This window comes from Emydura macquarii, unplaced genomic scaffold (genome assembly GCF_026122565.2).
Source record: "Emydura macquarii macquarii isolate MOO-44397 ecotype Brisbane River unplaced genomic scaffold, CSIRO-AGI_Emac_v2 contig_2897, whole genome shotgun sequence".
Classification (NCBI taxonomy): domain Eukaryota; kingdom Metazoa; phylum Chordata; order Testudines; family Chelidae; genus Emydura; species Emydura macquarii.
In genome coordinates this window covers 6,955,509-6,970,719 of record NW_027133034.1, presented here as the reverse complement: position 1 = coordinate 6,970,719, position 15,211 = coordinate 6,955,509, and the positions used below count along the sequence as shown (strand labels likewise).

Below are 15,211 nucleotides of genomic sequence, written 5' to 3'. Positions count from 1 at the left end.
CCAGGCTCCCATTACCATTTGTGTGGGATAACATTTTCCGATAGAAGCAGTTCCCCATATCATAAGGTTAAACACATTTTGCTGGAAAACAGGTTCAATTTTGTTGTTTTTTGAAATTCAAGAAACTTCAGTCTCTGGGGCTGCCAGTCTTTCATTATCATTGAAATTTCATGTTTTTTCATTAAATGGACTGAAAGGATCTCCACACTGCCCAAACCAGAGTGCCTCAATATTGTTCTGGAGGGACTGCTAGGGCAAGGAGAAATTCTATCTTCCTAAGTATTTTTGTTACTCTCTGCAGCACCATAATATGATCTTTCAGGCTCTATGTCCATTCTGTCATTGGCATCACTGCTAAGATTACCAACAAGAGGAAAAATTAGATAGAATATGAATTTTTATGAGAAGGGCACCTGTCCACTAGGAATGGGACAACACAATTAATTCATTTAAAAAGGCTATTTAATGATGGTAATGACTTCATTAACTAGTCTTGAACCAGCAAGTTGGAAATGATTCCAATACTATCCCTTTCAGCCATCTATATGAAGTCAAATCAAATTGGTTTCACTATTTCAGAATAACCATCACCAACTCAGAAATAGAAATTTCAAGTGAGACATGCTAGTGATTGAATTCAAGCTGTTTTTGTTTTAAGTCAGTTATTGAATCACCACACCTAATATAGGCTGATAAAACAGAGATACACTCCCCTGTACAGAAACAACAAAAATGGTTGAAATTTTCAATTTGGCCAGTAAGAGTTATGGTTTACTTTCTATAGTAAAAAAAGATGAAAACAATCACTTAAATAAAAATACCATAATTTTAATACATGTTACTATCAAAGGAAAGATATACAAAACCACTATTGTGTCTCTAACAATGAAACAAGAACATATCTTAATAAACAATATTGAAAAACAAGGGGTTTGGATTCATTATTTTTCCAATAATAATGAGAGTCACACAAACAATGGAAAGAGAATATACCATATTGTTTTAGGCACCAATGGCTATGTATTACAACAAAACAATGGTTTCAAATATGGTCAATTGAAAATGCAAATCATAATCAGCACTCTGTCTCATTCATTTTATTTGCTCAAAACTGTATTATAAATCTATACTCATTTATACTGTGTAGCAAAATCAAATACCCCCTGAATCACACCAGAGCCTTTCTAAGCTCAGACAACACTGAAGTGTATCATTTAGTTTTGCTAAAAACTGCTTAATGAGAAAAGGTTATGGTTACGTGAAACAGAAACAGTAAAGAGTGTGGAAAGTTTTACAAAGTTTCCAAAGCATACATTTCTCTCAAGAATCCATGGACATTTTTTATCCTATACATGCGAAAAACAATCGGAACCTTCTTTTTAGACTAATTTCAAATGCTTTTCATGGAATGGATACTTTCTTGTATTTCAGAATCAAATCCCTCTGTGTCATTTCTAGAATGGTCTGCTGTTTGGGGTTTACTTTGATCCTCATGGGCTGCAACATTTGGAATTCCAGTTTCATTTGTTCTATAGATGTGTTTTTTTGAGGAACGGTTTTTGCTTTCTTCACTAGAAGTGGCACTCTTACCCTTACTTTTCAGATTTACATTGAAATCAGAGAATGAACGCTGACTAGTAGCTGATTGCTTTGAGGAATGTCCTTTTGTCTGTTCACTTAATTTGACACTCTTGTCAGAGGATGATGGCTTGCTGTTTTTGGATGTTTCCTCTTCCTTTCTTTGATTATCCATTTGAGCTTCAGTTTCTTCCCCTGAGCCTCGCTGCTGTTGAACAGTGAGCTGAAATTCTTGCATTTCTCTGGGAATTGCAAGGGTATTATTCACAAGAACCTGAGAATGGATGAGGCCAGGAAGAGAAACTTTGATGTCTCCACCACCATTCTGAAGTAAAAGATTCAAATTAAAATCCATTTCTTAATAAAGTCAGAAAGCCACTATTCAATTTACTGTACAATTACAGAGTTACCTTTGTAAAATACATACATAATGAAATTGGATAAAAGGACAATCCTTTACTTTTTCCAGAAAGTTCAGTTTAGTAAGGAGGGTGATACTGAGTGTGGCTGGGAAAACCAATGTAGAGGAAGTAGGTACATTGCATTAGTTTCACTTGTCCCATTTATTTTGGGCTTTTGTCTACACCTCAGAATTGAACCAGTTGCACCAACACAGTTAAAGCACAAATGATTGAATAAAAGCACATTAACCATGCTGAATTGTTTAAGAACCATTACAGGTTTGCCTTGTGTCCAAACTAGTGTTGTCCTAAGCTATTTAAATTGCAATGCCTTCTTAGTACATAACCCACAATCTGTTCTGTGTTTGTACAGTTCCTAGCATAATCACGTCCTGGTTTATGACTGGGGCTCCTAATTGCCATGGTGATACAAATAATAATAATCTATAGCTCCCAGTACCAGTGCATGATGGGATTTTTCAAAGCCACTGGTGTACTGTAGACAGCAGTGGGAAGACTAGATGAACCCTTCAGTTATTGTGCATTCACACTGTAGCACTAACATTCTTCAGGGTGAAAATTTTCAGATAAAAAGATAAAAAGAAAAAACAATCAGGCCTTCCTATTGGGTTAAGTTTCCAAAAGATTCAAACCAGCTTTAAAATCTGTTGGAGACAGTGTAGACAAGACTCCAGAGGCCAGAATCACAACTACATCAGTCACAAAAACAGTTCTGGCAACAATATCCTCATCTACAGTAACATTCCAAATAGTTTTAAAGTTCATACAGCTTAAATAGTATTAAAACAGATTTGATTTATTCAAGGAGTGTAAACCAGCCCTCATAATTCCACAATGTTCTGCAGTTGGTACCATGCTTGTAAACCATTTGAGTTCTTTTAACGTGGATGTGAAGTATGTTACAAGCATGCAAGAAGATTACAATGATATTGTAGCAAAGCACATTTTTCTGGCTTAGACAAGGCTTTGGACACCCACTACATTTTTAATTTAGCAGTTAAGATCCTCTGGAACACGCAATCCACAGATCTGTACATCTTTACATGGGTGTTCTTACTGAAGGGCTCTTGACTCTGGAATTCACTTTCCTTTAGTCCAACAGATTCAAAGTTTGTTAACTTTCAGAACATGCTGCAAAGTCTAATCTTATCAGTATTTATACTCGTCTGATGCTTAGGGAAGGCAATATTCTGTCCAGGACTAATGGCATGTTTAACATCTAATATAGCCCTCCCCCCCAAATCAGGGCTAGAAATGGGAACTTTATTACTCAAAGGGGAAATTACCTGCTTTTCCATGGAACACACATTTGTTTCTAACATCAGATTTTAAAGTTGTAACAGTTATATATAAAACTACTTTAGGTAGTAGTAGACATTTCTAAATTGTATTCATAGTAATTCTCTTCTCTTTCCAAAGTTTCTACAGTAGGAATCAAGCTACCTAAGGAAACCTGACTTTGAAGTATGAGAAGTACAAAAAATATACCATTTAAAAATGTTTTTCTGTAAAGAGTGACACATCCAGAACTGGTTTGGGATAACCTGCATTACTAATGGGTGATTGACATTTCAGTAATGTCATACATTTCTATTCATAAACATATTTCTCATACACACACATGCGCACACGCCCTTTCTACATAAGAATATAGGAGATTCTGTGCCTCTGAGAAATTTTCCTGGGTTCTTCAATATATGAATTTTACCTACAGTGGGGCAACAGCAAGGAAATAAAGTATATTGCCACAATTATTCTTCAGATTTTTCCCACACTTACTTTGCTATTCTGTGCATGTTCTTGTCTTTCTTCTTCAAATGATTTCTCCTTTTGTATAACAACAGATTTGCTGACAGTAGAATTCATTTGGGGACGGCCCAACAAACCAAAATCAGATTGGTCTATCCCAGCTATTGTAGCAAGTTGCCCAAGTCTGTTTAAAAAAAAAATATGTAAAATGTGATCTTTCTAGAATGAGCAGTAGCTACCTGTACCAGAAGAAAGAAGAGAGTTGTTGCAAAATAAATATTTGTTTGAAATTTCCCTTTTAATTTTAGGCTTTTCTAAAGCCTTGGGAATCCAATGATAATTAAAAACGATGGCTACTTTAAGCTACAAGGAGTTGTCTTCCTGCTTTTGTACTACAACAAAAAAGACAGGACTAGTAAAGGGAGGGAAAATTCTTCTGTCTATGGGTTACCTTTCCTGCCCATTACTACCAGAGAGGCAGATTGTGATACTCTTATTAACACTGAGTAACACCTTTCCCCATTAAATCCAGTGAAGTCAATGGGGCTATATATGCAGTCAGATAATACTCAATGTGAGTAAGAAAAATCAGTTAGGCCTACAGAGAAGAAAACCCCTATAGTTTTTGCCAAGCAGATCAATTCATAGGATTACAATATACATTCTGTGGTTCTAGAATACATAATAGTGACTTGAGAGGAAAAAATTCAAACGACCAACAAAAATCCCTTTTAACACTAAGCATACAAGGAACACAGGATAAAAATTAATTTTAAAACATTAAAAACATGAAACAGTCATTCTTAAAGAACTTTTCTTCTAAGGAAAAATTATTTCAAAGGTCCTTCAGACACAAGGAGTCTCATTCCCAAAGAGCTCTTAAGAATAATTCACTTGTCTCAGATTAATCCTACTCTTAAATGACATGAATGACACATATATCAAAAGGAACATGCAATACAAGCACACACACACAAAACAATAATGAGAGAAACTTATTCACAGCTATCCCTTCCAAAGTACATATCTGCTGATCCACCACTCCATCACTAATGGGAAGCAGCAAGCAGTAGGAAATTTCCTTCATCAATGGAGAGTACAAAAATTCCCAACTCAGACAGATCCTATGCCAAGTATCAAACAGTTTAATATATTTTATATATTTAAAATTACCAGTACGTTTACAGAAAGAGACCAAGAGAAGATTAGATTGTCCTTCAGACCAAGCCAAAAGCATCTGTCTTGTAGCACTTAGAAGAGAAATGCACTGGCAACCAAGAAAAGCTATATGGCAGATCTATTTGAGAGATATGGCATACTACACACATGGCAGCATTGTCCTAGTACTGTGTGCCTTTATCCCTGCATAGGAAATCCTTACTGGATAATTTGTAGCTTGATCATTGACTTTATCTTCTCATAGTCACCATACACATGCGGGAGAGATATCTTCTCATGGTAGACTTAGAAGCTTTGTACCCTCTATCATCAAGGGCAATCAGCTATTCAATGCACCCAGGGAAAGAAGCCAGGGGCGACACCTATGAGTCAGCAGGACATACCTATGGACGGGGGACTACAAGAGCTTTTCCACGCTCATGTGCTTATGCTTGGGACAAGCCACATGCCAAAGAATATAAAAGGCAGCAACACCATCTCCATCTTGTCTTCATTTCTGCTTCTTACCTCTGGATCCACTTCTCTACAACTGAAGCTTTGAACAAAGGACTGACAGACTCTCCAGGTACTGGATGTAATCCAGAGGAACAGTATAAGCCAGCAAACATACCAATACTGCTAAGAACCTGATATATGGAATTTAAAGTCATAGAATAAAAGAATAAAAACGCTGCATGTATAACTTTTGGATGGATAGTATCCCCAGCTTGGCAACTCATAGACTTTAAGGCCGTAAGTAACCATCATGATCATGTAGTCCAGTGTTTCTCAACCTTTTTGTTACCAGGGACTGGCTTCCTATACTGTGTCAGGGAGATCTCAGGGACCGGTGCCAGTCCATGGACCGGTTATTGAGAAACACTGATCTAGTCTGACCTCCTGCACATTGCAGGCCACAGAACCTCACCCACCCACTCCCGTAATAGACCCATAACCTCTGACTGAGTTACTGAAGTCCTTAAATCATGATTTAAAGACTTAAAGTTACAGAGAATCCACCATGTACACTAGTTTAAACCTGCAAGTGACACGTGCCCCATGCTGCAGAGAAAGGCGAAAAATCCCCAGCCAAAATGATTTCTCCAAGGAAAAGCAATTGGGGCAGAGGGGAAAAGAGGGGAGGAGGAGAAAGACTTCTTCCAGAAGCTTAAACAGAAGTGAAAGTTTTTGCAGGAACCATGTGTTTAGAATTTGGGAAATGTGGAAGAGAAGCAGTGAGCTAGAACTCAGAGACTGAGATTTGCACTTTCAGAGAAAAACAACTGGGGCTCAGACCCACAGAAAGGAAAACTTCCAGGCTCTGCTATTCCATTCCAGGGTTGTCATGGCAAAGACTTATCTGTGAGACAAGGAAGGAAGCCCATGGGGGAGAGGAACTGTAGAAGGTTCAACAAAACAAACTCAGACTGCTGCCTCTAATCAGAGTCTGAGACTGGAGTCCCATGTGCAGTGCCAGAATTCCTCTCTCAGCACCAGGATTGTTGAGAGCCATATTCCCAGAGCTGCTGGGAATTGGAGGTGAATCCAGTAAAGAATGCTTGGAAGGAAGGAGAAAAAGCTTCCTTCTCTTAAGAAAAAGAAAAAATGTGGAGGGAGTTGGAGATCCTGAAAGGAAAAAACATCGGAGAGGTAGAGGTTTATTTTCTATTTACTCCTTCTCATGAGTCTCCTAGACACCTGTAAAGGAGGCATGCGCTACCAGGAGGAGGACTGAGTAGGGGAAGAGGCAACAGAAAAAGGTAACATACTCAGATAGTACGATAACATACCCAGCATCTTTAAGAAGATCTAAAAAAGCATGAAACTTTTGGAAAGATGTCTCAATGCTGCCCAGAACACCTTCATCTTCCAGAATCATGTTGGTTACTGACTGTGCATGAAGAACCTCAGATAGAGAGAAGTTTAGATTCCTTAACCGGGCATTTTCAACTTCCAGCTACAAAAAAAGGGGTGAGGAAAAAAAACAAGTATTACTTAATGTTATCATTGAAGATGATATAAGCCTTGAAAAAGGATGTAAAGCATTTCAAACTGTGCTCTTTTAGGTGAGAAAAGTGTTTTGTTTAAACAGCCAAGACAGTATAGTCATTAGCAACAGAGACATCACTTGGCAAAGGTTCATACGCTTTTTATATTTAGTGATACATGTGTCTAAATCAGATCTCAGATTGGGCCAGTATACTGGCACCTTCCCCCAGCTGCCTTTTTGTGACCAAGAATGGTAGCTTTCATTTAAGACAAAAAAGCAAGTCTGAAGTGTAGCAATGTCCTCCTGAATTTGGAACAATAGCTTTGAAAAGGATGAACTTCCCCCATACTTCTCAGTGAGGTGTTAATTTTCAATGGGCATTTGAATTATCTGAATGTCCACACTGAGGGCTAGTCTACACTTAACACTTACAGTAGCAAAGCTGTATCAGTACAGCTGTGCCACTGGAAGAGTGCTTGTGTAGCTGTGTGATGTGGATGGGAGAGAGCTCCCTTGCCGACATCATGAAACTACCAAATGAGTGGTGGTCGCTATGTCAGCGGGAGAGCCCATTGATATTATTCCAACCCTACAGCAGGACAGCCAAGTTCAAGGAGTCCAGTGGAGCCTAGACTGTACACAACATTATATTTTGGACATCTGCATCCGCTACTGAGAGTGGTGCCTCATGGTTTGAGCTTGGAAGAATACTGCCACATTTCACCCACAAAATTTTAACCCAATCTAAACCCTACATAAGAACCCAAATCCACTCTCACAGTCTGTTTTGGAGTTTTGGCATCCTATTTACTGGTTACTCTCTAACCAGGAGAATCTTTCTAGTAACTCCACAGAGAAACAGTTAAATGATTCTAAATCACAAGCAATTAAAGATTAATCACTTAACAAAAAGTGAACAATCAAAGTGGCCTTGATGCTAGATGCTGAAAGCACATTTAAAACAGCAGTTGGCTAAAACTGGAGTTCAAGGCTCTGAAATAGCACAAGCAGTAAGGCCATGTCTACACTAGAGTGCTTACACCAGCACAGCTGTACTGATGCAACTGCGTCGCTGTGTTGCCACCCTATTAAGTAAATTAATTAGACCATTCCCAATGAGCAGCAGTAGTTATAGCAGCTCTCCCACCAACATAGTGCTGCCCATGCTGGAACTTATGTCAGTGTAACTTATGTCACTTGGGGTGTGTGTTTTTCACACTCCTTGTATCACATAAATTATACTGATGTAAATGCTAGTGTAGCCATAGCCTGAGAGAACAAGTGGCAACCACACATTACTAAATATAAGTTTCATCATTTCTATAAAGCTGGTAAATGACACATTACTTTAACCTCAGTTACTCACGCCTTTTCTTAGCTGAGACTACAGCAATGCAATATACCTGGGAATGAAGCCTACAGCATTTAGGAAACTAAATGCTGCAGTGTGTCTCTCACCAACATAAGTTACTATGAGGACACCAAACTTGTCCTCTTTTCCACATTGGCTTCCCACAGAATATCAAATCAAGTTCAAGGTCTTGGTCCTTATATTCAAGGTGCTCCATGGTCTTGGCCCAGGATTTCTAAAAGATCACCTAAAGCTCCAGAATGAAGACCAGGGTCAACAATTATGCTCCTCCGGCACAATGCCACTCTTTATAATAAGGATGAAACTCATGTGAATGGAAGACAGAACATCCTCAGAAGCCAATCCAAGTCTGTGGAATGAAATTCACCAGGAACTGAAGACCATCATAAATCTCATTACCTTCAATGCCAAGTGAAATATTCATTTATTTGACATTGCCTTCTCTAGCAAATAGCAGCATGTATATTAAAAAACAGAGCACTCTACCAAACAAAGTCCACTGCATGCACTTCTCTGCCCTATGTGGAGAGAGTGAGAGAACAAACATGTGACAGATGTTAATCATGTCACTTAATACACTACTGGAAGGTGATCAGATATACCATGCTCACTGCTCTATTAAGAGCCTGTATAGAGAAGAGCTGATAATTTTAAAGCAACTAAAACCCTAGAATTTTTTTAAAAATTATTTAATATAATTTGGCTTGACCATTACATAATATATTAATGAACACCTAATCATCATGGATAGTTACTCCAAACTAAGCATTTAGATAATATGAGGTTATGCAACCATAAAAGCAAAGGTAAATTGATATTTAATATTGAACAATCATTACCTCCATTATCCGTTCATCGGCCTTTACTCTTGCCCTTCTTTCTTCCTTTAATTTTACTAGACATTCTTCCAACTCTATCTGTCAGAAAGTAAAATATCTTTAAAGCAGATGCACCTATAATATTATATAAATACATTTATGTTCTAATTGGATGTACACTTTCAGTCCATAAAATTATAGATTTAATATAGTTGTCTGCAAGAACATACTTTGTTGGTTTATAACATGTAATTTTGTCCTTATAACTGTGTTTCTCCCACATGATTACATGCATTGATCCAAAATGTAGGTATTGTGCACAGTTTCTGAACTTTCTGGATAGTAATGTCTTTTGGGGCTACATGCATTACTGCTCAAGTTCACATAAGGGGACAGATACCCAACTGCATTCAATTCCTTCCTGTAATATCAAGAATCTATTGTAAGACTCCAAAATAGTGGGTAAGAAGAGAAGTTAATGCACACTGATTCAATCAATCAACTTCCCATGAGCCATAGCTAATCAGAGTGTCAGAGACAGGAGGCATATTGTTTTTAATACTCCCGTGGAACTTTAAAAAGAATGTCAGCTCTCTTAAGAGGTGGGAGAAATGGATCTAAGTAAGAGGTCTATTTCAAGTTATAGAACACTACTAGTTAAAATAAGGAGCTGATGCAATTACTCAGTAACAAGCTACAAACAACTCCAAGCTTGGGACTTCAGATAAGCTTCCCAAGAGTTTCTGAAAACTTTTGAAATCCTGTGAGGGAGGTGGGGGATTCAAGTAACAGGATCATTCACAGACTAAAAACATGAGAATGGGCTTTCTATAGCCTCATCTTCCTTTAGGTATTCAGAGCCAGAGGAGACGTTAGGTGAAGACAGCTGTTGAGCTGCAGAAGGCCTCACAGAAACTTTTCGTGAAGATATATCTAGCTGGATACAGACTTCTTCCTTCACAGGCTCTAACTGTACTTGTCCATGGAAGACTTTGTGCCAGCAGAGATGGCACATGGTCTTTGCTATCAGAAATCAAGAAAAAGGGAAACTTGGGGGGAAAAAAAAAAGTCAGAGATGCTTAGGAAAACAGCATTCTAATAATACCAAAATTTGATAAACTTTGCCAATGTGTAACACTACATTAAAGATACCCTAAGAAAATAAAAAAATACCCTCAGAAAAATCTCTAAAAGAGAACAGATATCAGTCATATCAGACATTACTGCATTCCTGCTAGTTGCCTACATGAGAAGAGACATCAAGATATATCTCATACGTAACCGACTTCTTAATGATCATTCTTACTTACCTCCCCATCAAAGATACATTATGTCTTATACATTTGCCCCATCATGCAAATATGCTGGCATACTGATTACTGCTGTGAACAGTCCCAAAGAAATCAACTTCAGTAAGATTTAGTGAACATGGTAAGCACTATTGCTGGTAAGCGTTTGCAGGATCAGGCTCTTAATTAGGAACTATCAAATAAATGTCTGCACCAAATATAGTGTAGAGAGGAAAAACAATTTCTGTTGAATCTCCTCCTAAGTATTATTAGAAGCCAAAATTTCAAATGAGGATGACTTAATTGCACCCATTTGTGGGTACTAAAACAGGTGCATGTGCAATGTTTGTTGTGCAGACTTAGTACCCACTTTTGAAATCTGTCCTTTAGATAGTTTACCCTCTTCTGCAGTCCTTATGCAGAAAATCCTTTTATTCAAGTTGATCAGGGGGAGTTACATTTCCAGATAAGTTCGGACTTGCACAGGTGAAGTAGTACAGAGAGGGCTACCACAAGAGCTTTGAAGAATTCCATGGATGCGATTAAGGAGGAAATAAAATCTGTCCTGAACTCCTTTGCAGTTATGGTCTCACATTAGATCGCCTACACTAGGCTGCAGTGCAACATAAATGAATATAGAAAATATCCGAATATAGAAAGGTTGGATTGCAAAATAAGAGAGGAACAATTAACTTTTAGGTAAATTACCATACAGATTAGCCTTTAAAAACTAAAAACAGGTTAACTCTTTTCAAATATTATATAAACACCTGCAGTGCTTATTTAAAGTTAGAGATTGCACTATCTGGAGAGTGAAGTCCACCATTTAAATCACTATTTACAATTTTATAATCCTTAGGGTTTTCTACCGTGCATAAGAGCCAATTCAAGCACATCTGATTCCCTCTAGTGGAGAGAAGGAGTATATCAGTTCCTATTTTTATTTAGTTTTGAGAAATACTGGAGTTTTCATTTAAAATACCAGAATCACTTTATCTTGTTTTAAAAATGAACCACATTGACTAAAATATTATTTTATTGAACGTAAGACAAAGAGACTGTAAGCTGCCATTATGTCAAGAAGTGTAAGACAAAAGGAAGCAATATATTTAAATGCCAAATTACGTCACCCTTCTTCACATTAAGTGGTATTCTGATCCTTGAACAGTTGCACTGAAATAAACCTCTCTGCATCAGGTACTACTTATTTAATGTGACTATAGATATCACAATCTGGCCCTCAGTTAACAGGAAAGGCAAGACATTGTGAAGACATTTTTCAGATAGGTTTCAAAATGTACTGAATTTGTTCACCATCCAAGAGAAGCATTGTTCTAAACATAACAAATAAATACCTACTCCCCTCACCCTCTTTTCCCTTCCCCTAGCTGGGATTTTCCAAGACAGACATGTAGTAAGTTCTCCCTTCACAAGAGAACATATATTGAAGTAAAGTCATTCTGCTGGGTCCTCCATACCCCAATCACTCTCTATGTTCCTTCTGAGCATGTATCTGCCACTTAACATATTTAGCTAATATTTATATTTTATTTCTTTTGATTATGTAAAAACAATCTATGCCCTTGGGAAAATCTTTAAGAACATAATCAATACAATCAGATACAATGAATGATAGCTCAAATGATCTGAAGCTAAAACCTCTGCAACAGTGTGGTTTAAAATAATGTTAATTTGGTAGCAAAATATATTTTGCAAATTAGCTTCTCAACTGCCAGCATTTCAGTGTCGTTATTCTGCCTTGGGGAGAGTGTTTTATAGTAATGCTACTATATTACTATAGCAGTGTTAAAATGATCTTGACAAACTGGAAAAAAAGGCTGATTAAATAGGACAAAATTCAATAAAGACAAATGCAAAGTACTAAAGTTCGGAAGGAATAATCAATTGCACAAACACAAAATGGGAAATGACTGTTTTCTGCAGTACTTCTTCCTAGGCAATCTGGGGGTTGTAATGAATCACAAACTAAATATAAGTCAACAACGTAATACCGTTGCAGAACAAACGAACGAATGAACGAACATTATTCTGGATGTAATTAGCAAGAGTGATGTAAGCAAAACACGAGAAGTAATTCTTCCACTCTACTTAGCACTGATAAGCCTCAACTGAAGTACTTTGTCCAGTTCTGGGCAACACACTTCCAGAAAGATATGGACAAATTGGATGAAATCTAGAGGACAGCAACAAAAATGATTAAGGGTCTAGAAAACATGACCCATGAGGAAACACTGAAAAAACTGGGTTTGTTCAGTCTGGAGAAGAGAAGACTGATGGAGGACATGATAACAGTCTTCAAGTACCTAAAAGATTGTTGTAAAGAGGAAGGAGATAAACTGTTCTCCTTAACCACTGAGGAAAGGAGTTGTGCTTAAAGTTAGAACCCTCTTGAACTGAGATTTAAGTACCTTGTTGAATCAAGGCAATATGCCATATGGTATAACAGAAGTACATAAATAATCATTAAATGGATAAATAGCCAGAGCTCCCTTTCACACCTAATTCTAAAAACCCATTTTTCTGCAAAAATAGAAGCTCTATGCACTCATCTTTTGAAAAATCTAAAGAACGTAATTACTTCTTCTTACCCGTAATCGTTGATATCGCTGTACATTAGTTTTATCTGAGGATTCTGTCAAATCAGGATCGTGCATAATGTCCTCTGAAGCCCCTTCTGTCTCTTCAGTTTCAGATGTAGAAGCACTTTCCAATGTCACTTTCACAGGAATGCCTGTCTGCTTACATGAAATGAGTGAATGTACGGGCATTATTAAAAAAATGCTTAACAAGGAAATGTTACATAATGTTAGTGAATGCTTCCAATTGGAAGCCATTTCATCCTCAAAGTTCTTTGTTCCAAATTAGTTATAACATGCTTATTTTGCATAGTTCTACACAACCTAGAAATAAGTCCATGTGGAAAGAGTATGATAAATCCTTTGCAAAGTAATTTCTATGCCAAAAATGGGGTAAAGTGTATGGCCTGTCAGAAACTTTTACTTTATTTGTAGCCTCTCTTTATACAAGGCTTGAAACACAATAATAGTCAACCAGTGAGAGTATTTTTTCAAGCACCATAAACTATGAAAATATTGTTTCATTATCATAACAATTATGGGCATAGAGGTAAATATTGTGCCTGGGTGGTAAATTTTTGTTATAATTATGCCAGAGAGCTTTATATATGTATGTAAGCACATCCCCACAAAACACACAGTGTAATAATTGTGAGTAACAATACATTTAGCCTCATTGCATCAGGAAGATCCAAGACAGCAGGTTTTTTAAGCTAATTTTTTTAAAACCAACTGAAGCCTGTCTATGTTAGAACACTGTACTGATTTAGTTAAAACAGTGTAATCCTCTCATGTGGACACTTATTTCAGTACTTGAGTGGCACAGTGTGGGTCACACTCCGCTCAAGCCTCTTTGCCCTGCTGTTTTGGGCATTGGCGAGCACCCTCTGTCTGTCTTCCTCTGCTTCTTCCGAGGTACAGGGAAACGGGAACGGTGCCGTGCCTGTGAGAAATCCATCAGTGCCAGTGACTCACGATGCTGCCAAGTGTCTCTGGCTACACAGAGTCCTTTTTCAGTGCTGTCTCTCTCACGGACACCGGTGCACTCCACACCAATTTACTGGGTGTCAGTTCCACCAGGTCCGATGTTGGTCGGAGAGCTGCCTCCATGAGGATGAATTTCAGTTTGGCTTCTCTCTTTTTTTGTCCTGGGGTGAAAATCCCTATAGATCTTGAACGATCCCTTTGATGGGTCTCCCCTAGGCACTTAAGGCAGGTGGTACGGTGACTGATTCTGGGCATGGGCTTTTTACAAGCCCCACATATTTTAAAGCCAGTGGATCAAGGAATGCCCCATCCCCAGGAAGGGGAAATCCTGACCCTGATAAGCAGGGTCCTATCTATCAATACTAATAAAAACTATACTATAAAAACCTGCAATTAATTTAGACTATTAACTATTTATAGGCACTATCTAGAGAAGAAAACCACTAGGGAAAAGCGCTTGCAAAGCAAGAGTGAATGAATGTTCCAGCAACCACTACAGGTGTTAAAAAGGAACTGAGGCGGTGGGGAGTCGGCAGCATCCTATATAGGGCACCATGAAGGCATGACTCCAGGGGGCTCCACAGATGACCCTACGGATACCTTCCAGCGACTGTACACGTGGTGCACGCACACCTACCTGGCATCAACATGAGCAAGCACTCGAAGAAGAATAGTACTGTAACCACTTATTCAGCAATAAAAATAACTGATAGAAGGAAGAAAATGAAATCTCATATTGCTTAAAAATAATTCTTCCCAAAGGTTAAAAAGTGTTACCATGACAGTTTCCATGCTCACAGGAAGTATTTAAGCCATTAAAAAAAACACTCTCCACTTCTGTTTTGCCACTTTGTGGTTTTATACTGGAAGCTCACTGGGTACAAAGGATTCTTATTTGTTCAGCATATTATCTATGGTACTGCATCATGTGCCTACCTAGTGATATGTAATTGATAGATAAATCATGATCATACCTGGATCTTCAGTGGTAACTCACTGGCACCATCTGCTGGAAAACCCCTAAAATGATATGGTTAAATCAGGTTGGGTTTTTCGAGAAAAAAAATATAATTTGTCAGCATTGCAATTTCAAGGTATAAATTTGATTTAAGGGTCCTGATCCTGCAAACACACATTTCAAAGATATTCAAAAGAAATAAAAGTTAAAACACTGTATAAAAATACTTGACAGGATCCCTTGAACAAACTGTCATTAAAATACCATTCTGTACAACAAAGTAACTCTACTTT

At 37.8% G+C, this 15,211-nt stretch overlaps 1 protein-coding gene across 3 annotated transcripts in view; it reads right to left on the bottom strand.

Annotated features, from left to right (window-relative positions):
- Nucleotides 1-807: 807 nt before the first annotated feature.
- Nucleotides 808-15,211, bottom strand: part of CEP78 (centrosomal protein 78) — a 41,706-nt gene continuing 27,302 nt past the window's right edge. For all 3 annotated transcript variants that reach the window (XM_067568736.1, XM_067568737.1, XM_067568735.1), the window contains 6 exons: nt 14,935-14,980; nt 12,986-13,132; nt 9,109-9,186; nt 6,698-6,864; nt 3,780-3,933; nt 808-1,903 (listed from right to left, as the gene is read on the bottom strand). In XM_067568736.1, the coding sequence (XP_067424837.1) occupies nt 1,391-1,903; nt 3,780-3,933; nt 6,698-6,864; nt 9,109-9,186; nt 12,986-13,132; nt 14,935-14,980 (1,105 nt within the window). In that variant the 3' untranslated portion in view covers nt 808-1,390. The remainder of the gene's footprint in view (nt 1,904-3,779; nt 3,934-6,697; nt 6,865-9,108; nt 9,187-12,985; nt 13,133-14,934; nt 14,981-15,211) is intronic.